Source organism: Petaurus breviceps, unplaced genomic scaffold, assembly GCF_028583685.1.
Source record: "Petaurus breviceps papuanus isolate PSGF00001 unplaced genomic scaffold, PetGlider_PUasm1.0 37, whole genome shotgun sequence".
In the NCBI taxonomy this organism is placed as follows: domain Eukaryota; kingdom Metazoa; phylum Chordata; class Mammalia; order Diprotodontia; family Petauridae; genus Petaurus; species Petaurus breviceps.
In genome coordinates, this window is record NW_027186296.1 from 64183887 (window position 1) to 64208376 (window position 24490).

At 39.3% G+C, this 24490-nt stretch overlaps 1 protein-coding gene across 6 annotated transcripts in view; it reads right to left on the minus strand.

The window, feature by feature from the left end:
• Positions 1-24490, minus strand: part of NTRK3 (neurotrophic receptor tyrosine kinase 3) — a 462765-nt gene that overhangs the window by 163091 nt on the left and 275184 nt on the right. For all 6 annotated transcript variants that reach the window (XM_069098548.1, XM_069098546.1, XM_069098547.1 and 3 more), the window contains one exon: positions 7580-7768. In XM_069098548.1, coding sequence (XP_068954649.1) covers positions 7580-7768 — 189 coding nt within the window. The remainder of the gene's footprint in view (positions 1-7579; positions 7769-24490) is intronic.

The following is a 24490-nucleotide window of genomic DNA, read 5'->3' on the forward strand; positions in this document are numbered from 1 at the left end:
TTCCCCTGAGATCATAAACTGTAAGCAACAACCTATTCATAGGACCACCCTGAGAACATCCATGTATTTATCTAAAGAAGAAGATTAAAGAAGAAAATAATCTCATAATCTCCTAATTTACACACTGGTTACATTTTTCTCACTCCTCAGATCTAGCTAAGCTCAGATCTTCAAAGCAACAATGAAGAGCAAATGTCCTTCCCGCACCACCCCCTCCTTCCCATTTTCCCTCCTCAGCTTCAATTTGCCCAAAGAAGGAAATCCCAGTCCAAACTCTAAGCACCAGCTTCCCAGGTCTCCATTCACACAAATCAGGGCCTTCTGCTGGAGAGATACCCAGTTTGTGCTGCTACCGTATCAGCAGCTGCTGTAGGGAGGGGCCACAGCATCAGAGACAAGGGAGCCAGTTTTCCATATTTCATCTATGAGTCCATTATGCTGAACTAAGTGGCTGGGAATAAACATTCGTCATTACCCCATACTAAGTGATGTTTGTTAGTATAAAGGGTGACAGAAATCTATATCATGCCAATGTACTATTAATACGGCATTAAGCATATAGACTCCTGGTTCCCCACTGTGGCTGGAAAACTGGTATTAATAATTCCTCCTTCAGAAAAGGCAGGCTTCAGGATCAACTGAGTTTCTTGACACAGGGAGAGTCCTAGGAAAAGGAGGAAAGAGGTTCTCTCTAAGGAAATGCTGGGACTGGTTATAAAACTATTGTTATGAAGATTATCAGATCCAGAATCTTCAATCTACCCATCATCCTTTAAGGAGGTTGATGATAGAGGCCAGGAGACTTTTTTTTTAATGGGGGAGGGAGGGAAAGGGTAGGGGTAGAAAGTGAGTAAAGATTAAGAAAACAAAGTCATCAGGCGGCTAGGTGGAGCAGTGAATACATCGCTGGACCTGGAGTCAGGAGGACCTGAGTTCAAATGTGACCTCAGACACTTAACACAAAACCTAGCTGTGTGACCTTGGGCAAGTCACTTAACCCCAACTGCCCTCCAAAAAAACAAAAAGAAAACAAAGTCATCTGCAAGAAGTGCCCTTCAAGGGGTGGCTAGGTGGAGCAGTGAGTAAAGTACCGGCCCGGAGTCAGGAGGATCCGAGTTTGGTTCTGGCCTCAGACACTTAACACCAACACAAAAAAACTAGCCGTGTAACCTTGGGCAAGTTACTTAACCCCAATTGCCCTCCAAAAAGGAAAAAAAAAAAAAAGGAAAAAAAAGTGCCCCTCAAACTTCCAGAGAGTAGCACTTCACCAAAAATGGTATTTCTGAAGGCAGAGAATGAAGGAAGAAAAAAAGACTAGAAGCAACCATGAGAATTTTGGAGATTCAAGTGTAGTAATAGTGTAGCTCTGGAATTAGTTTGTTTTTTCTTGTTAGAGTATTAACATTTCTCTCTCCTCTAGTCCTCCTTATTGGGAGTCACCAGCTATTTCTCTTCTCTATAGCATTTCAAGAGCAGCTAGGTGGCAAAATGTCTAGAGTACCAGGTCTGGAGTCAGGAAGACATGAATTCAAATACAGCCTCAAACACCAGCTGTGTGACCTTGGGCAAGTCACTTAGCCCTGTTTGCCTCGATTTCCTCATCTGTAAAATGAGCTGGAGAAGGAAATGGCAAAGCACTCTAGTATCTTTGCCATAAAAATCCCAAATGAGGTCATGAAAAGTCAGACATAACCGAACAACAAACAACAGAGAACACATAAAGCCTATACAGGAGGGCAATATCCCAATAATGAGTAGCACTTACCATTTATTCAGTCATGTTTATTGAGCACCTTTTACACTCATAGTTCTGCACTATGGGCTATGGAGGATAGTCAATCAGTAAGTCAATGAGAATTTATTAAGTACTTTTCATGTCCCAGACACTATGTTAAGTGCCAAGGACACAAAAAAAGGCAAAAATAGTCCCTGGCCTCAAGAAGTTTACATTCTGCTAGTGGACATAAAGAAAAAATAATGCACAAAGGCTGCTATCTATAAAAAGGCTACTGATTTGTTTGGGAATAAAAATAAACATATATGAACAGTTAAATGGCAGTAAGAGTTTTAGAAAAACAAAAAGTTAAGAGATGTCACAGAATAGTATGTGACTATGTAATAAGTGATACATAAAATATGTTTCATGAATTTCATCGAAAGGAGTAAATTGGAGAGGTCAGGGAAGTCTTCAATGAAAGAGATAGAAATTTATTGAGCCTTAAAGGATAAACATGATTTAGAAAGGTAGAGAGAAAGGGAGAGGATTCCAAAATGGGGGGAAAGGCAAGCAAGCAGTTGGAAATATATGACTGCACTCTAGGAAAGAAGTCAGAGTATGTGATATAAATTTTGAAATTAACTTAACAGAGAAGAAGGGCTAAGTCACAAAAGTTGATGAGTTCTTTGATGAAGAAAGTGCCCATTGAGAAGGACTAAAGCCTAACAGCTGAACTTATGCACAACCCAGTTAGTGGTTTAGAAAAGAAACCACTTTTAAAATACAGAAATGGAAACAGAGGAAGAGGGAATGTGTTACATAGGCAAAGAGAGAAGAAAATGTCAAGAAGCTGGATGAACAAAACTCTCAAACAATACAGAGATTTCAAAGAGAATGAAAACTAAGAAAAGGGTGCTGGATTTGACAGTCAGGTCAATAATAGTAACTTGAGAAAGCAAATTTAGACAAATAGCAAGATTATAAGTTGGACGACAAAGGCCCCAAGGAGGAAATAGATGTTGAGAAAACAGAAGCAATAAGTTCTGTCTATATACTCCAAAAGGTGGAAATTAATGGAAAGCGAAAATAAGACAGAATCTTAAAAGGGGAAGGACATCAAGAGACATTTGGTGGGCAGGGGGGTAAGGCCTATGCATCTTTATTTTTTTTTAAGCAATCAGGGTTAAGTAACTTGCTCAAGGTTACACGGCCAGTTATTTCTGGGTGTGGTGCTAAGTATCTGAGCCCGGATTTGATCCCCCGGTCATCCTGACACTGGAGCTGGTGCTCTTACTCACTGAGCCACCTGGCTGCCCCCTAGCCTATGCATCTTTAAAGGAAGAAGAATAAGAACCAAAGGATAAGGAAAAGTTCAAAATGTTATGAAAAAGGTTACTAGACAGCATAATGGATAGAGTCTTGGATCTAAAGTCAGGAAGATGAGTTCAAATAGGACCTCAGACTGTAACTACCTGTGTGACCTTGGGCAAATCACTTAACTGCTGTCTGCCTCACTTTCCTCATCTACAAAATGAGCAACAATAGCAGTTTACTCTTAGGTTTTTGTGAGGATAAGATGAAATAATATTTGAAAAGCATTTTGCAATTCTTACAATACTAAATAAAAGGTAGCTATTATTATTACTAGAAATAGATAGGTGAATGGAATTAGCCTTGAAAAAGAAGGTGGGCACTTTTTTCTCAGAGGCAAGAGAGAAGTATGAGGGAAAAAAATGCAGAGAAAGAGATTCTTTGAAGTTTAAAGGAAGAAGTATTAAGAAACTCACACCAGAGGGTCTCAGTTTTCTCAACCAAAGCCAAGATATCTGTTGAAAACAAAATTTAAAGGATCAAATTTGAGGGCTTAAGAGGAATAGAGATTTTGAATAACCACTATGGAGAGCATACCCTAGGAATTGGCAAATGTTGACTGACAGGATTGTTAACCATGACAGAAGGAGATATCTCATATGGAAATGGGTATATTTGAATTCAGATAGTCACAGTGTTGCTAGAAATGGCATTTAATCTCCCCCTCACAAGATCTAGACCAAAAATCCACTGCTTTATCCTACAGAAACCACCCCAATGCTTCTAACCTAAAGTTTTATAGTTATGTTGCATTTGAGATCAAAGGATTAGATATTGTGCTTGACCCCAAAATGCAGAATTAGGATCAAGGATTATAATGATAGGGAAGGAGATTTTAGCTCAATATAAGGAGAAATTTCCTAACAAGTTGGAATTGAATGGGCCACCTCTAAAGGTAGTAAGATTTCCATTGCTGAATGTCCTTCAGGGAAAAGCTGAGTGACTATTTCAGGTGATGTGATAGAAAGGATTCCTACTTCAAATAGGAATTATACTAGATGACCTCTAGGGCCCATTTCAACTATAAAATGTCTTTATTCTTTGGTTATAGCTACGAACTAGGGCTTGAGGAGAAGGGACAGGGATGGAAGCCCTGATCTGGTAGTCATACATTTTGGGGACATACATAGCTAACCCATATTCCATTCCAAAATAGAATACTTTTTCATAAGTAACTGGGCACACTGAAATAAACAAAGAATGAAAAATATGAGTCTAATTACATAGGAAGTGAGAGACAAAATATCAAGCAAACAAATAACACTGGTAAGGTATTTGATGCAATCTATTCAACAGACATTTGTCAGGTGCCCGATATATGGAAGATCATTTATAATGAAAACATAGGTGAAAGAAATAACTTTTGTCCTAGATCCATCCAATACTGGGGATCTTTGGTTGCTGTGGCTTCACGAAATAATTATGTTTGGTACTGGGGTCCCTTTTTTTCCTTCCTTTCCTTCCAGAGATACAAAACTTAGCATAAGAAGAGCTCCTTGAGGGCAGGGACTGTGTTTTATCAAGAGATGATATGTCTGAAAGTGTTTTCAAGCATAAAGTGCTGTATAGATGTAAGCTATTATCAACATTATTGTTGTTTTCATTATTATTCATCTTTGTATTCCCCGGTGCCTCACACAATGTCTTGCCCATAATGTGTTGATTAAATTGATATGTTTGTTGAATCATTCTGTGAGATCCCTGGGGGCCCACCAAATGAGCATTCTTCCCCTGTTAGCCACCTCTCTTTCCCTCACCACTCCTCCAAAAGCAGGGGTTGTAGTCTGGCTTGTAGCATCACAAAATGTACTCCACTGATTTATCTGCCAAGAAGCATTTGGGTTTAATTATTTATGATAGTGTCTCATAGCACCCTAGGATGTGTCCTGGAGTCTGTTCTCAGAGACTGATCAAGTCTTTGTAATCAGAGCCCTTGCTGTCTCAGCTAGTAAATCTCTACTGAGAAGTGGGGTGCTCCCATCAGTGTGCCTCTGAATCATCCAGAGGATTAACAGAGGGAAGAGGATTAGCCAAGTCTGACTACACTGCTCCTGTGTGGTGCTTTTCATACTACACGTGTTTTCTGGGGGAAACTGGGAACTATCCCCTGTTCTTTCATAGGGCAGAATGTAAGGGCCCTTGAGAAGGGCCCTTTTCTTATACCTAGGTTATTTTACAATCTACAACCATATTATTCTACCCTTCTGATAAGGTTTTCCACCCCTGACCTTTAAGCCTCCCTCATGCTCAAAATCTATTTTTCCCATAGAGGACCCTCAATGCCAATTTTACATACTGAATCTTCATGCAAATAATTCCAGGGGGACCTGATAAGAAAAAACAACAACAACGAAAACAAAAACAATATAAACAAGTCTCCAATTCTCCTAAAATCTAGAAGCTGCAGGGATGGCATCATACCTATGGTCCTCTATACATTGGTAAGAAAGCAGAGAGAGCACTAGATTTGGAATCAGAGGACCTGGGTTCAAATGTCACATCTACCACTGACTAGTGGTATAACCTTTGAGAAATTGAAGTTCTCTATCAGCTCTAATATTCTATAATCCTTTGACTGGCAAGAAAATTCAGGCCAATGATCCCTATTAGTTTCTCCCTTCACCCCTACTTGTCAGTGTACTACCAGCCTCAGGGTATAATGTGCACATAGCATAAAGAGCCTGCTTCACTACTGGTGTTTAAATATGTTGTAAATAATGATCAGATTATTCTGCCCCTGGATCACAAAGACTTAGCTAGAGTGAACATCTCCAACCCAGTAGCTCCCAAATCCCTGATCAAAGACAGCTGCCTCCCCAGAAAACTTACGATAATCAACTCTAGAATGAAATGTGGTACCAATAACCCCACAAAAAAGCTATTCTCCCATTACACCCAAGAAGGACCAGGAGTTGTCTAGAACAAGCCTGGTCTCAGGAAAGGGCTTGGAGTCAAAACTATGCCATTATTTTCACAGAATATGCCTAAAATATGCATTCTTTTCTGCCCTCCTCCCACCCTTCCCTCCACTTCCCATTGATATAGCCATTATTCAGAATCTAAGTCTCTTTACTAGAACCAGGAGATAGCAAGTGTTTGAGCCCCAACAGTTCGGGTTTGCATATATCTACTGCTGGACCAAGCCCATTCCCTTACCTCTTTCAGCTAGCTCACTGAAAGTCTTATCAGTAACAGAAAAGAGTTAGGGAAGAGTTGCCAAATACCCATCCTACTGTGACCCCAAAATGAATGGGCATTAGCAGTACTGAATAAACCTCCTTTCCTGAATCACTTTGGTTAAGGTATAAGAGAAATTAGGTAGCTGTCCAAGCAAGAAGAAAAATCACCTAATGCAGCAATATGCCTTCACTTTCAAATAGCTGAAAGGCAGATGGGCAGCCTTGAGTGTGTGGAGAAGGGCACGAAGTGGAGTTCCCTCCACCTCTCTGGCCCTCCATTTCTTCATCTATAAAATGTGATATTTGGATTCAACTTTTGTCTAATTCCAAGATCCCATTATCTATATATGGCTGAGTAACATTTGAGAAGCCTCAGATGTTTGGATTCTCCAACCAAATGCCCAGCCCTTCCTCTAGCAAAACTATAGGGATTTGCTTCTTTTGTTCACAGAGTGACTCTGGAGAGGAGATGCAGTCATTAGGGACAAGTATTTCCTTAGGAAAGGAGTCATTCAGGCAAGTCCAAGTATCCAAGAAAGGAGACAACAAGGAGCAGAGAGGCAAGAAGAAGAGATGCAAAGGAATGAAAAAGAACTGAGTCCTGTAAGCTAGATTGGAAAAGTGGCAAAGGGACTCTAGAAATTCTGGGAGTCCTTGTCTATCCATGTATATAACTAGGTTTATAACTGAACACAGCCAACAGCACACTCAAAGCCTAATCTCCCCCACTATGAGGAGAAGCTAGAGAATGTTTGCATTCGAATGGTTTTTCCTTTCTATTCATTCCTTCTCTACCATGTTACAGGTTTTGCAAGATCCTTGCTTACTCATAACATTATACTCTGGCTTGACATAGATCATCTGTAGTAAAGCCACAGACCGGATCACAGCCTGGATTTGTCTCATTTATTTCTTCCCTTCTCCTCATCAGATCAGACCCTTTGTCTCTGACCCCTCTTCCCAGTCTCCTCTGAGCTTTATCTGACTTGGGAAATAAATAGATCACCTTAGGGAAAATCACTGAGTGTACCCTGGGACAGGCAGGAGGACAGGAGGCTACTGAAGGCAGCAGAAGGTAAGGCCCTCCCTCCACAGTGCTTTGAATCTTTTCCTCACCTGCTGACTCGGAACACAATAGAGATTCTTCCTCACATCTGTTCCAGAGCCAGTCAGGGAGAGCCTATTTGGAAGTGGGCAGGAAGTGGTAGATGGCAGAGAATGAATCCCTAGTGCAAGAACCCCCAATGCTGGATCTTTGGCCAAACCAACCCCCTCCCCCTCAGAAGGGGAACCCTTCTACTCAAGTACTCACACGTGTCTGGCTTGTGGCAGTTGTGTCCCTGTCGGAAGTACTGAGGGTTCTCGATGACAGGGATTCGAGTCATGCCGATCACCACTGTGTCCGGCCCAGCATCCAGCGATGAGGGTGTGGTGATACCATGGTTTATGTGGTGTAGTGGGCTAGCTGAATCCTCCTCACCACTGATTACAGCCACTGGACCTGCACAAGTCACAATACAAAGAAAGTAGGGTCATCAGTCAAGGTTTATCTCCTTGCTCCTGCCCCCACCCACATCTGGAACATTTCTCATCCTCCTCCAGTACCCTGTGTCTAGAATAATAATATTTAAGACTTACATAGAATTTGAAGGTTTTCAAAGTATTTTGAGTGTATTTCATTGATCCTCACCCTGGGAGATAGGTGCTATTGCTATCCCCAGTTTATAGGAAACTGAGGTTGAAAAAACATTAAGTGACTTGCCCAGGGTCATACAGGATTCAAACCCAGGTCTTCCTGTGTCTAAGATCAGCACTGTTCCCACTACACTACCCATTAACCTGAGAACAAAGACCAGCGACAAAAGCCTCTGCTGATTCCTAGATATTCCTCATAATAGCTCAAAGTGAGGGATAGAATCAAGGTATCAGGAAGTCTTTGTCACAATGGAAAAGAAAAAATGATTACCAGAGCCATCAAGTTATATTACATTAAAAAGAAATAGCATGGTCATGGAATACTGAGCAGTGCAAGTCACTTCCCTAATAATCTACTTTACTAAATACAATACAAAAAAGGACTCTCTGAGTTGATAAAAGTAAATGACCTTGATAGGAGAAAATAAATGGGGAAGGAGTAACTCAGACTTATTGACTAATTCAGATATCAGAATCATAGTTCTCATGGGATCAGAGATTTATAGTTGGGAAGAACTTTAGAGGCCATCAGGCCCAACCCTCTTATCTTAAAAGAAAAGTAAACTCAAGTTGAGAAGTGAAGTATCTTGCCTAGGGTCACATAGTTGTAAGTGACCAAGGTGGGATTTGAACCCAGGTCTCCATAGTATGCCTTCCATTATTCCTTGCAGCTTCTCTGTTTTGAAAAAGAGACCTATACTTAAACCAAATCAAGGACAAGGCACTGAGGATAAATGCAAAAGAATGTAATGACAGTGTCAGGAATAGTAAAAGAAAGAATGAACCTGTGTTAACTAAAAAGACCCTTTCTGGAGTTTTACTTCACATTTATGCTGTAGGCAAGAGAACAATGGAAGAAGTGATAAAATTTTAGTGGGGTGAATTGTATAATAATACCCACTAAGAGAGAAGGCAGAACTGTTCAATTCCCATTTGCTTCTGTTTTCTCTCCCAAGAAATATGATAATAAGACAAAAAACAGATAATTAGTCTACTGAAAACCAAGATAAGTGGGAAACTATTAGGAGAGCACCAAAGTGTCCTTTATGAATTTGTCACCTAGCACTGATGAACTATATCCAAGGTTACTGAGAAAACTTGTGGATGTAGGTATGATTGCCAAGCCACTTTTCCAGGAGTGTTTGTAAGACAGAGAGAAAGAGAAAGAGAGAGACAGAGAGACAGACAGTATCTACAAGGGAAGCTGACAGTGGCCATAGGAGACAGAGAGTGGGAAAGGGGAGAGGGGAGAGGAGAGACAGAGACAGAGACAGAGACAGCGATAGATGAGTGTTCCAATCTTTAAAAAGGAAAAACTTGATTCTTCTAACCCTAGAGGAGCTTGACGTCAATTCCTGGCAAGGTTCTAAAACACATTAAATAAAGATCAATCACTGATGGATTGATTAATAAGATGGCTTGTAAATACTGGGAAAGGGAAGTGATGATCATTATAACTCAGAATGAGTTAATCAAGAACAAGTCATACCAGACTAACCTCATTTCCTTTTTTTGACAATGTTATTAGATACGTTGAGCAGGATAATATCTTAGCTGTACTTTGTTCCACATTCTTTCATTAATAACTTTTTATATTATTTTATTTTTCCCCAATTACATGTTAAAACAATTTTTAACATTTTAGTAAAAGTTTTGAGTTAGAAAACATGGAGCAGGGGTAGCTAGGTGGCACAGTGAGTAGGGCTCCGGCCCCGGAGTCAGGAGGACCTGAGTTCGGTTCCGGTCTCAGACACTTAACACTAAAAAACTAGCTATGTAACCTTGGACAAGTTACTTAACCCCAATTGCCCTCCAAAAGGCACAAAAAAAATGGAACTGCATGACCTAGATGATAGTATAGCTTAGTGAATTCAACTGTTTAAAAGACTAATTGAAAAAAAAAATCTCACTTGTATGATCGATTCCAACCCAGTGGGAGGTTTCTAGCAAAGTGCTTCAGAGCTCTGTCCTTGGCCCTATTCTGTTCCATATTTTTATCAGTGATTTGGATGAACACTTAAATGGTACAGTTATCAAATTTGTAGATGACAAGCACCTGGAAGATAGCTAATGTTCTATATGGAAAAAATAAACTGGAATCCAAGAAAATCTTGACAAGCTAGAATGATAGCCCAAATCTAATGAGATGAAACTTAGTCGTGATAAAAATAAAGTGTGCTAGAAAGAGCGCCAGATTAGGAGTCAAGAGACTTGGTTTCCAGTCCAACTTTGGCTGCTTACTTGCTAGGATATCAGCAGACTATGTAACCTCTCTGAGTGAGTTTCTTCCTTTATAAAGTAAGGAATAATCATACCTGCCCTGGCTGAACTCACAGGTAATTTTTTAGGGTAAATTGATATATTTGAAAGGACTCTAAGAAAAATCTATGTAAGCATAAGGTATTATTGTTATTTATTTATTTAAAATGTATACTCCTACTCCTTCCAAAAAGGATTTGAAGAAAGTTATGATTTGTCTCCACAGGATTTTTCTAATGGGAGGGTCGGGAAGAGGGAAAAATGCACAAAGCATATTTTAAAATTGCATGTGGTTTGCATCTCGTTTGCATATTGTTTATATCTGTATGAACTATGCAATTTATTCTCAGTCAATCTTCCTTGCTCCTTCCTTCTTTCCACAAATATTTATCCAGCACCTGCTATGTGCTATGCACTGTGCTCAGCGCTTTGGAGGAAACAAAGACGAATAATTTTCAAGTTAAAACGTTATCATCACTATATTGAAGGCTGTCATTTCTTTATCTTTTTTTCTCTTCTCTGTTCATCCTCACCTGCCCATAATCATTCACCCAGACCCCCTAAACTACAAATGTACAGCACAAAGGAAAGAGACAGATAAAAGCCAAAGACGCGTGAAGGGTAATGATAAGGGCCATCAAAACCACTTGTCAGGATTTTGTAGAGGGGTTTCCTTCATCAGGCAGTGATTTGAGTTAGACCTCTAAGGTTCCCTCAAACTCTAAAACCCTATAACTCTATGATAATATACATCAAGCTTCCAATGGCCTAATGAAGAATTCTAAACTAGAACAACAAAAGCCTGGTGTAAGCCCTTTATGCACCAACTCAGATCTCACAGGTGGGTTCAGGTAACACTATAAGCTTTTCAACTCCCATTCCCTACTCCAACCCCCAATCCAAGAGAGAAGCCCAGGGGTACGGAGGTGGGGGGAATTAAAAGGTTGTTCCAAAAGGAAGCTTATGAGGTGAATTACCAGAGTATTACATACCACCCAACAGTGCTGTTGATAGTACAATATTTTGATAGGCATGTGTGGCAGTGCTATAAACTGTACCAGCTGGAATTGTTTGTGGCTCAGCAAACCCTCAGTTAGAAATGACCAGTCCGCTAGACACATGGACACCAGACAAAGTACATGCTGTGATTTAGTTTTTAGACTCAAAAACTGTTTCCAGTGCTAAAATTCATTGCCAACTTGTCAAAGATAATGGAGAAAAAGGTTTCTGTTGACAAAGTGGCAGGCAAAGTTTCAAGAAAGAAGGAAGGATACCTGCAAAGCTATGAGAAAGAGAAGGCCAGCAAATGCAACTTAATGGCTCTCCATTTTACCCCACAAGCATCAGAGTGCTTGGCCCAGGCCATGACAAATGTTGGAATCTGTCGGAGATTATGTGAAACAGCTGCAATACATTGTTGCCTAAATGTTTGTAATAATTTCTTGCCCAGCAATAAAAACAGTTTCTTAGAGACCCATTGTAGAATTTGCCCCTTGAACAATTGTCTTATATAATGCACAGGACTGATGAATGACAGAAGGAACTGTTCTCCTGAAAGTATAGTGGTAGGGACGTGCCATTGATTTAGTTCATTTTAGTTTCAAGTCTTCCTGAATACAGCAGTATGGACTAAATGACATCTGAAGGTCCCCTTTAGTCCTGTTTCTATAATAAGCCTCTCTAAAGGAATCCTCTCTGAGTAGTGAATGTATTTCTGTTTTCCTGTAGACATTCACTCTTTCCTAGTCTCTCCTTTTTCCCTCCCCATTCTTTCTCTCTCAAATAAAACTTTTAAATTACAGCAAAAACAACAGTCCAGCCTTCTAGAGTCAAGTCCATTTCATTTCCTCTTTCAACCTATCTCACGTTAGTTCCATTTGATGACGTGAAATAAGCACCTTTTGTTATACAGCACTTTGGCAGGCACCAGAAAAGACAAAAAAAAAGTTTAGGTAAGAGATAGTGATGTGGATGAAGAGGATGATGGTGATGTGGTCCCAGCCTTCATGGAATATAATGACTAATTGGGTAATAAGATCCTAACACAAATAACCAAGACACAGAATATCACATGCCCAAGGTACAGAACAAAATTTTAAGTAAAAGTCTGGTGTGGGGGGGTGCATACATCATAAAAATGGGTGCTTCAGAAATTTATGCCTCAACACCTTTACTTTATAGGTCAGGAAACTGTAACCTAGGTAATTAAGTGAAATGCCCAACAGCAAGTTAGTAACAGAGCTAGAAAAGAGGTCCCAGTTACTTAGTGGCAGAGCCAAGTACTTAAACTACAGTGTCTGAGCTCCTAGCCTGGATTTTCCCACTATATCATGTTGCCTTTGTTATATAATACCTTGTATTGTTTGTTGTTGTTTAACATGATTGTGTCTTGCAATCCCCACTAGACTACATGCTTCCTGAGGTATGTGTCAAGTCTTATACTTTTTTTCTTATTTCCCATTGTGCCTAGTAAAGTGAAAGCACATAGGAGACACTTAATATAACCTTCCCAGAATCATAAATCTAAGACCAGGAAAAGCCTTCAGAGGCCAACTGCTCCATTCTGTTTCTACATCATCCCCATCATCTACCAATTTAATCACCTATTGAAAGAAGAAAAAGAAAAGAAAGCCTACATAACCTGCTTTTATTAAAAAAAAATTAAAAACAGACTTGCTTCTTTTTTTCCAAACATTTACAAACTTAGAATACATATTCCTTGCACAGCATCTTCCTTAACTGATCATCCATTAAAGCTTGAAATCAGACTTCCAATGAAGAGAAAATGGAACTTTACTACCTCCCATGGCAGCCTGTTCTACTTTGGGACAGCAGCTATAATTGTTAGGAAGTTAGACTTCACTTCTGTATAAAGCTAAAATCTGCCTCTCTGAAACTTGAACCCATCATTGTTTCTGATTCTGACTTTTAAGGCCACACAGAACAAATCTAGTCCCTGGTTCATATAACAGCCCTCCAAGTATTTGAAGACAACTGTGATGTCTTTCTCAAGTCTTCCCTTTGGCAAACATTCCTGGTTCCTTCCTTTGATCCTTATGTGGCTTTTTCTCCAATCATTTCACCATACTTTTTGCCCTATTCTGGACATCCTACAACTCATCTGTCTTTCCTACATTGTGGTGCCTAGGACAAAAAGCAGAACTATACACATAGCCTGATCAGAGCACAGCAGAGAAGAAATATTACTTTTCTCATATAGGATACTATGTCTCTCATATCACATCCTAGGAGAGAGATAACTTTTTTTGACTGCCATTTCATACAACTGAGAGAGTGACACTGTTGACATTTTGTAACCCACTAAACCCCCAGATCTTTTTTTCAAACCAGCTGTTGTCTCTCCCTACCTACTCCATCCTGTATTCATGAAGCTGATTTTGTCAACCCAATTGGAGAATTTGATATGCATCCATATTACATTTCATCTTATCTAATTCACCCCATTAGACTAACCTGCCAAAATCTTTTTTGGTTCAGCCTCTTTCATCCAACATGTTAGATATCCCTCCAAGCATTACGTCAGGGGAAATTTTGGCAAACATGTTATCTATGCCTTTATCCAAGTCATTGATTAAAGTGATGAATAATAGGACCCTAGGACTGATTGCTGGGGAACTATGCTAAAGACAGTTGAAATCAAATAATTAATGGCTACTCTTTAGGTCAGGTCATTGAATCAATTCCAAATTCATATAACTAGACCATGTGTCTTCATCTTATTCATATATATAGAATAAGAGATATTGTCATATCTTATGCTGGAATCTGTTTCTACAGTGTCCCCATCATCTACCAATTTAATCGCCTATTGAAAGAAGAAAATAGAAAAGAAAATCTATATAATATGGAATAGCTGTTTTGATAATAAAAAAAATCAAAGGCTGGCTTTTAGTGATTCTTGCTTCTCTTTCTAAGCATTTACAAACTTAGTAAGATGTTCTAGAATGTTACCAAGACTAGTTTATAATTTGCAGAATCCATTCTGGTTTTGGTTGTTGTTGATTTCTTATTTAACGGTACCAAATATTTGCCATTTTCTAGTCCTGCAAAAAGTTGTCAATAAGCATTCATTAAGTGCTTACTATGTGCTAGGCAGTAAGTATCTGAATACAAGCAAAAAATAAAGATAGTTCCTACCCTCAAAAAGCTTTCATTCTATTGGGAAGACAACACAGAAAAGGAAATTGGAAAAGAGGGAGAGAAAGTACTGGTTTGGAGGGGGGCACATGGCACAAAAGTATAAAGAAATGGCTGATGTAGTTCTCTCATTACATGGAGGTTCTACAAGGAACCCTCTACCCTCCAATCAGATAGAGGGATCTCAGGGGTAGAGGGTACTTCTGAGTAGTGAGTGCCAGGGCTGAAATGAAGAGGTACAGCGATTGTGCCAATTCTCCAAGATCTTTCAAAACTCAATGGTGGCAAAATCTTAAGAATTACCAACTTCAGTCAGCCACCCCACATCTATCTTATTCCCACCCTTTCATCTATCTTATTCCTTTAAAATAAGGTATATTCTTTCTAGAGCCAAGTGGTACTCATGAGTCCCATCTTACCAAACCTCAATGGAATCTATGTAGCCAAATCTGCTGCCTGTAGTTCACCCCCACTTATTACCCATTCTTTACATATTTGTATATAAATATATAAGGCCATGTGTTTCATTGCTATCTCCCTTCTCAAATATTATCTCCTGGGAATCACTGGTCCTCTCTTCTGCTATTCTTCCTGTCATACATGCTTCTCTGTGTGGTACCAGGTTCATCAGATCTATGAGGACAGTTTTTTCTTTCCCCTTTCTTTTTCAATTTAAATCCCACCTGATGAAATTTGCAAGTCTCCAGGCAAATATTATTTTTATCAGCCCTCGTTAGACATAGTCCATCATTTGCCAAGGCAATCTCCAGAAAAATACTCTTTTCAAACACTAACCTCTCAGGCAGCTGTTTACTTACCAAATCTGCCTTTCACTTCAGAAACCCCTACTTTCAAAGAATGGCAGCAATAAAAATACCACCTGTGTCCCCCAAGGTATTTAGATTTTTAGCCAGGACTTCATCATTCTTAACCATGTTTTCTAACTTCCCTCCAGTGGTAGCATTTATCCCCATGTGAATTATCAGCAGTGGACAAAAGTTGTCAAATTTGACAATTCCTGGGTGAAGGGAAGGGATCTGGCATATCCCTAATACATGCCCCAGGAAAATAACCTGTCTTTACATAATTTCTTTTAAATAGAGTCTTCTGTCTCACTTACTTAATTGATTACAACTCCTTGGGGGGTGGCATAGTGAGTGGCTGGTATCAGTCTCTAAGTGCTCAATGTCTCCTTCGATGACCTTCAATAAAATGGCTGGTTGGACTTTTCAATGAGGGGCAACAAAAGACTTAGTAGCAATTAAGCCAGGGAGTATAGACACATCCCTATTCAGGGAGCATATCCATTACTATTGAAAGTAAAAGTATATGACTGAGAATTGTGACTGAGAAGAACTTATCTACTTCAGAGTTCATTCAGCTCCAAGCTCCACATCTACTACTTATTTATGAAAGATACTTTACCCATTTCATAATTTATTACTATCTACAATGTTTAGAATTTGCCACCTAAGGAATGAGGAGGGGGCTGGTAAGTCCATTAAAGGATCTTTAAACATATTGAATCTACATAGATGCCATGGTACCTCCCGACACTGATAAATGTTTTCCTTAAATTGTTAGCGTGCCCCAGAGATGCTAAGTCCACTGTCCACCCACACACTCTCATTTATGCGTATTGCTACTCACTGTCCATTCACCTCAAAGACAGAGAACCCAGGAGTTGACTGGGGCTCTATGAAGATCACAAAGTGAAAATAATGCCTCTGTTGGACCATTTTCCTTTCCTCTCTTCCTCTTTTTGTCCACTCTATTTTGAGGCACCTCTCACAGCCAAACAAAAACAAAAATCTTAATGAAGCATGGAGGCCCTGAAGGGGGAAGCACTTCCTCTTCCTATCTCAATAAACAGAGCACAGAATCTTATTAAGATACTGAAGGAGAAAAGAAAAATGGAGAAAACCTCAGATGTCTAGGGAGTTGTCTTCTATTTTCCTGAAGCTGCCAGAGGCTATGCAGGTCAAGAAAATGAGTAAATCCTCCTGTATCTGAGTTCCTGACACACACAGAGACCATCTTTTACCTGCTCCCTGCTTCTCTCCTGTCACTAATCCATTTCTAATTGCACAATTACTTTATTATGTGGCTCTAATAAACAAAAAGAAATAGGAAAAAAAACTACCTCGAAGCCTTTTCACTAAGTTCAAGCTTTTGAAAAAGCTCTGCAAGGGGATACAGCTCTCTTCACATTAATCTCTTCAACAACCTGTTGGGTTTTGTTGCTGTTATTTTGAGACATGCATTGGTCTTTGTTCTTCCAAGCATAGAATAATAGATAAATTGGGTAATTAGGGAAAGCCTGATGCTTCCAACAGGTGTTTATTTGTTTTTCTTTCCCTACAGCGACACAGACCACACAGAATCTCCATGCTCTCATGCCTTTCTTTCCTGTCTCTCCTTTTCTCAGATGATCACACATAGTGGGATGCTCTTTTGGGGTTTTTTTCCTAAACACACTAAATTAAACTGATAAGAATAACTGATCAGGCTTTTCTGTGCCCAAAAGAGCTCAAATCTGATGACTGGACCACAGGGATATTACAGATATGGGCTCGTCAAGGCTCCTCAAAGTAAGGAGAGCTACAGCCTAGAGGTTCTCAGGATGCCCTTCCAGATCCTACAAAAGGCCTTTATCAATTGACCATGGGTAAATCTAGCAGGGTCCAAGACAGAAGAGGTGAGTAACACAGGGCACCGCTCAGCAAACGGCAGCTTCCCAACTAAAATCATTCATACCTCAGGACCAATTTTGCACCATTTTCCAAAGGCATCTACCTAGTAGCCTCGGCCCAGTGTCACCTTTTGCATTGGAGATGTGGTACAAGGTCCACAAAGTCTATTTCTGTCCCTTCTGTATGCCAATATATGGGACACTTCTGAAACAGAGATGATATGCCTAACAAAGTTGTAGATAGCACATGGCTGGGAAAGGATCACTAATACATTAGACAGCAGAGTCAGAATGCAAAACAGATCTTAGACCCACTGGGCCAAATTTAATAGGATAAAATTGAATCAAGATAAACATAAAGTTTCACACTCATATTCCAAACCATCAGATTCTCAAGTACAAAACAGAAGATGCATAGCTAGGTAGAAGCTCATCTGAAAAGAATCTGAGGGTTTGAGGAGCCTGCAAGCTTAATATGATTCAATAGTGTAATATGTTAGCCAAAAAGGATAACCTCATCCTAAACTGCATTAAGAAAGGTAAAACATCTAAGGAGAAGGAGTTGACTGTCCTGCTGTATTCTGACATGGTTAGATCATAGTGGGGGTACAGTAAAGATACTGATAGAAGGTAAGCTGCTTGAGGACAGGGGATATTTCCATTGTTTTGGTTTTGTATCCCCAGCACCTAGCATAATTTCTGGCACTTAGAAGGGACTTAATGACAGTTCATTAATTGTTTGATCAATTTATTAATTAGTTATCTGAAGAGCCCAAAGGACAACAGCCTTGTGTCCCTGCCATATGAACAACTAGATGGAAAAATGGATGGAGAAATGGGCCTGGAATCAAAAAGCTGTAACATCAAATCCAGCTCCAGAAACTTACTAGATGTTTGAGTGTGGGTAAGTCAATTAACTGTTGTCTGCCTCAATTTCCTTATCTGTAAAATGGAGATAATAATAGAACCTACCTCCTAGAGCTATTGAGAGGCTAAAAAGAAATACCCATCAAGCACTTTCCCAACCTTATAAATGGTAGCTATTATAATTAATTATTGATAATAAAAAATTAATAATAAGAAGAAAAATAGCATTTGCATGGCATTTTAAGGTTGGCAAAGAGTTTGACAAATATTTCTTGTTATCTTCATAACTCTGGGAGATAGGTGCTATTATTGTTAATAATTATGATTAATAACAATAATACAATGATTGAAGAAAGTGGGGCTGTTTAACATGGAGGTCAGATTTAATACTGTTATACTGAAGGGGGATTAGACTTATTAAGCTTTGTTATAGAAAACAAAATTAAGAATAGTGGGTAGAAATTGAAAAATGGCTAATTTATGATTTCTAAAAGGGAGATTTCTTAATTATTAGGGTTATCCAAATGTGGAATGGGGTGCTTCTGAAATTAGTGAGTTCCCTGACTTTGCAAATCTTAAAGCAAAGGGTTGGATGAACACTTGCCCAATATGTTGTAATGGGGAATTGTTACACCAGAGTGAGTTAGAATAGAGGGGCACTGAGGGGCCCCTTCTAATTCTGAAATTCTATGTATGACTGAATGTATGTGTGGACCCTGAAAATTCTATCAAACAGTAGCCTGATATTATGGAAATTTGCTTGGCATCCCAACTCTACCAAAGAATTTTATTTCAAAAAAACTATCTCTAATTTGACATTATAGATTTCTGTATCTTATACTCTGGGAGATGAAAAATTGCCAAATTCTCTTGAAATCAGTTATCATTTCCTGGCCTCCATGATCCTAGTTGTGTGAGTGGAACATGTTAAGAAATGAAGGACAAAATAGTAAGCTCGACAAGTACAAGACCATTTCACTCAGTCTTTTTGTTCCTCACTAGTAGAATTCTCTGAACAAAGTTAGTGCTTGATTGTCAAATTAAATATATCAAATTATACTTAAAGACAAAAGGCCAAATGTCTTTAAAGTTACAACAGGTAGCCTGAACCTCAATAGACTAACCAAATCAGGATAATCACTACAGAAGTCCATCTATGGACAATTCCCTATTACACAAATCTTGGTTTGTCTATAAAGACAAAGTTCACTCCTGTATACATCATAGAACTGAAGGCCAAAATGGATCTCAAGAAATCCCTTAGTCTAGCCATCCACCTCCATGCTCTATCTGGCAGGCAATGAGCTAGCCCTTTCCACCTCTTCCAGAAAACTCTTTCAGGAAGGAGGGTACACAAGCATTATTTCAGGATTTGACAAATTCACGGTTGTATAAGCATCTTTGATTCAGACAACATACTACCAGACACACACACATACACTCCTATAGCAAACACACATGGCAAAGACTGAATTGAAAAGCTCTCAGCACTGCAATTTACCTCAAAATATCCCCTCCTCATAGTCTGATTGAAAGCTGAGTGTTAATCCTCAACTCCTCAAAGTGCTAGGTCAAGACCACCAATTGGTGAAAAAGAGTCTCCTAAATCCCGTAGTTCATCCAGGCCAGTACAGAGTATAAAAACAAACCTGGATGTACTTTGTGTTTCCTTAATGTCTCCAAAAGAAAAAGATAGCCCCAACCTTCAGATTAAAGAAATAGTCTAAAAATCCCAACCTTTTTCCACTGATAAAAATCAAACACTGACTCATCCCTGAGGGTAAGCTTCATACCAACAAAGCTGGAATGAGAACTCATAAAACAGAGTAAGTGAAAGCACAACAAATACAATTAAAAATCCGGCAGTGCTCAGAGTGGGATTCCATTTACTGTCTCATAAAAAGAGCTTTATCCTCAGAGGCAAACAAAAGGAAATCAATTTCTTAATTTTTATTGGCAGGTGTGGGCCATGGGCCAAGCACGTGCATGCTGTGCCCACAAGTTGGGGCTGGGGAGCCTGCTGCATCTATTTCCCTGGGGCCAACCTTTCTGATTTCTTGCTATCCTGGCATGGTACTGCCATAATGATGTACATGGCACTGTGGACCTTAATTTTGCCTGATTTTTCTCTTTCATTCCTAAAAATATAAGCTTTTCTTTCCTCGATGAATTCCATATATAATAAAAATTTAGTTTTTACCTTTATAAGACACTGGGGCTTTTCAACCTTCCTGGTGTGATTTGAATCAACACCGATCGTGGAATGACCATATGGGGCTCCTGCATGGCCCCAAGAGGTACATGATCTACCAACTGAAGGACAGGTAATGAGTCAAAATTCTACCCTCCTTGCAGCAGCCAATCACTGGGATTATCCCCAACATAACTGTGATTACCCTTCACATATCTTTCCTCAAAACTCCCCCATTCCCTTCCTTCTTCTGCCTTTGTGCAAGCACCATTACCCCCTTCCTGCCCCACCCATCAGTCCCTTGGGGCAGTTAGAAAGTTACAGGGCACCTACAGCAGCTGTGCAACATGGGGTAAATTTCTACCACTACCATCACCTCCCAGCATAACCACTCCCTTCCCCCCAGATCACTTCTTGGCTATAGAAGGCAAAGGGCAAGCTCTACATTTCTGATGAGTCAACCCTGCCCCCACTTTTATTTCTAGTTGAATAAATTGAGTTGCACAGTAATACATGTATATAATTCAAAACTTAATATGTATATATATGTATATGTGTATGTACATATACAGGGTGTCCCTAAGGTCTGGGCACATAGAAAATCTCATTATGCATATTTTCAAGAAATGAAATGAATGAAATTTTCAACAACATTTTATTTAATTAGCATAAATTTTAGCCATGACAATTTCATATGGAATAAAAGCTTTCATTAGCTATTGAAGACTATTTTCCATATTAATGAGACTAATTTAATTTAATTAATTAATGAGATTTCCTATGTGTCTCCTATGTCTTCCTACGAAATGCTAATTAAATAAAATGTTGGAAATTTCATTCATTTTATTTCTTGAAAATATGCATTGTTTATGAGATTGCCTATGTGTCCAGACTTCAGAGACACTCTGTGTGTGTGTGTGTGCGCGCTCTTTCATATTCATTTATTTTTACTGATAGAAATAAAAGATCAAAAAAGTTTGGAGAATACTGATTTGAAGGGTAAGGTCTCTGGGCCTTTGGTATCTCACTGAGAACAAGATAAAGTCCTGATGTACCATCAGAAAAATATTCCCTTTAGGGACAGGCTTTTTACTTTTTTGTGTCATGGACTACTTTGGCAGCCTGGTAAAGCCTATGGATCCCTTCTTGGAATACTGTTTTTAAATGCATAAAATAACATGCATTTAATTACCAAAGAAACTGATTATATTGAAATGTAATTATCCAATATTTTTTACAAAGAAAAACATGTCCATGGACTTCAGGGTAAGAACACCTGGCTTAGAGTCATTTTCCCAGTGCTGTTACTGGGTTGTGTTGTGTTATTTATTCCTTCTCCCACATCCCTCTTTTGATCCATGCCACACATTTATGAGACAGCTGGCTGGATTTTGAGAAGTGGTCTATAGCACTACCTGAGAACCCATGACTTGGCCTGCATTAGCACCAGCTTTAGTAGAGGGAGCTAATTGTGCCTACAGACTTCTAGTGAGACAGTACATGGACACATGCAATGAAGGACAGCAAAGGGCGACATACTGCAAGACAAGGCATCACGAAATGTTAAAGCTGGAAAAGTGCAGCTCACCTAGTCTCACTATTCCATTTTATAGCTGAGGAAACTGGGCCTCAGACTTGTGAAAAACTTGCCTAAGGTGACCTAGATAATGAGCAGAATTACTGAGACTCAAGTCCATATTTGTTGAGTCTGGGGTTCTTGACACCTGATCATACTACCTCTAAAGGTGTGTATATGGGGGGGTGTGCCTGTGTACTGAAGTGGGGAGAGGGGAGATAGCAGGAGCAGGGAGGGAGGAAGAAGGAAGATCTTATACCATTTCTTTGGGTATGTGAGATAATTGCAATACAAAAGAGAAGGCAAAGGGAATAAACATTTATGTAGTGCCTACTATGTGCAAGGAGAAGCTAGGTGGCACAGTGGGTAAAGTGTTAGGCCTGGAGTCAGGAAGACTCATCTTCATGAGTTCAAATCTGGCTTCAGACACTTACTAGCTATGTGACCTTGGACAAGTCCCTTCACCCTGTTTGCCTTAGTTTCTTATCTGTAAATGAGCTAAAGAAGGAAATGGCAAAATATAACAGTATCTTCGCCAAGAAAACCCCAAATGGGGTCATGAAGAGTTGGACATGAGTGAAACAACAACACACAGCAACACTACATACAAAATGGCTTGGTGACTTATCCAAGGTAACACAGTATGACTAACTTGATTCAAAGTTCTAAATTCATGAGCTTTGTCCACTCTCCTAGCCAGGATCTATGTTAGTCAAACCTGAAGGAGTGATAAAAAGCAGCATAATATACTGAAAGGATCACTGGATTGGTAGTTTAAGGACCAGAGTTCAAATCCCCTTCCTCAGGTATTTACTACCTTTGTGACCCTGAGTCAGTCACTTAACCTCCGAAAGCTGAGGTTTCAAATAAGGAGGTTAAGCTAGATGACCTCTCAATCTATAAGCCTGAGTCCTTTTTTGGAACTTCCCTGAGTGACTAGCTAATAATCTTTACTCCAGTCCTTTGTTGATTTATGGGGGAAAGATATATTTCACTTTGTACTCTTGTTTCATTTTTGGATCACGTTATGTTTGATTTATCTCTGACTTTACTGGCAGCCAGGTGACAGAGCTGATGGTCAGGAAGGCTTGAGTTCAAATGAACTCAGACACTAGCAGTGTGACCCTGTACAAGTCACTCAACTTCTGTTTGCCTCAGTTTCCTTAACTGTAAAATGGGGATAATAATAGCTCCTACATCACAGGGGCATTGTGAGGATCAAATAAGATGCACTTGTAAAGTGCTTAGTTCTATGACTAGTGCATAGCAAGCACTTGATATATACTCCCCCCTTCCTCTACTGTCCAACCTGCATTAAGTAATACTGAACACCAACTTGACCTGTGAAATGTGAGCACCAAAAATCTGATGCCAAAGACTAAATTCCTCCAGTTTAACATAGACCTGTAGTTAGTGAACAAGCATCTAGAGAAGCATAGTTGTTTCCTGGGATACATTCCAAATAACATCTCTTCCTTATTTAGTCAAGAAGATGTTTTTCTTCTTTCCCCTCTTGGGTCAGCTAAGTGGCATACTGTAGAAAATGCAGAAGTTAGAGTCAGGAAGACCTGAATTCAAATCCTGTCTCAGATGCTATCTCTGTGACCCTGGACAAATCACTTAACTTCTGGCTCAGTTTCTCCCTATGTAAAAAGTGAATAATAATAGTACCTATATAAGTTACCTATATTAGTTGTTACGAGAATCAAATGAATTAACAAATGTAAAATACTCTGTAAACCTCCAAGGGTTATATACATGGTAGTTAATACTAAAATGCATAGTGTCTAGGCAGGTTATAAGGATTCCCTGGAAACCTCTGTTCTTTGCCAGGAATCCTAAGTAAGGAGGGCAACAAGAGGCATAGAGAGGGGAGATATGCTATAGAATCAACGGCATTCATAAATTGCTCCAAAATACAAAAATACTACTGCAATTCATGTGAATTCTCTGCTAGTCAATCTGTCAGTAAGCATTTATTAAGCATCTACTATGTTCCAGGCAGTATGCTGAACAATGGGGATACAAAGAGTCAAATGTAAATAAATGAATGAATGAATGAGTAAATAAAGGAAGGAAGGAAGGAATAAAACAAAACAAAAAACTGGTCTCTGCTCTCAAAAAGCTCACCAGCTAATGGGAAAGACAACACAAAAACTACATACAAACAAGATATTTTGAAGATAGTCAACAGAAGAAGACATCAGTATTAAAGGGGATCAGGAAGGGCTTCTTGCAGAAGGTGCCATTTTGTCTCAGATTTGAAAAAAGTCAGTGAGGCCAAGAAGGGGAGACAAAGAGGTAGAGAACTGTAGGCATGGAGGACAACTAGCAAAAGTATTACTGCCAGGAACTAGTAGATAGAGCAGCATTTCTAAAGCCAACAAGGAGACTCTGGGAAAAGTAGGTGCTGATTTCCCTTTGTCATTATAGCAAACTCTAGCAGCTGTCTATCTGAAGGTTATAAGGAGGTATGGGTTTAGTCATCATCTCAACATTATTTATGGACTTAGGCTGAGTCTCCTATCAGGGTTAAAAAAATAATACAGTTTATAAACTGCAAAGTCAACACACATAATAGGAGTTTCATGACAAATTCAGTTAAAGAAGAAATTACATATCAGAAAATGGCATCCTGTACCCAATGTCAACCCTGTCAGAAGCCAGGAAAAAAAGAAGAATCAGTCAGAAAGCATTTATTAAGTGTCTACCCAATCTGGGTTAGAAGTAGTAGTGGTGGTACTAGTAATAGTAGTAGTAGTAGTTGTAGTAGTGGTAGTAGTAA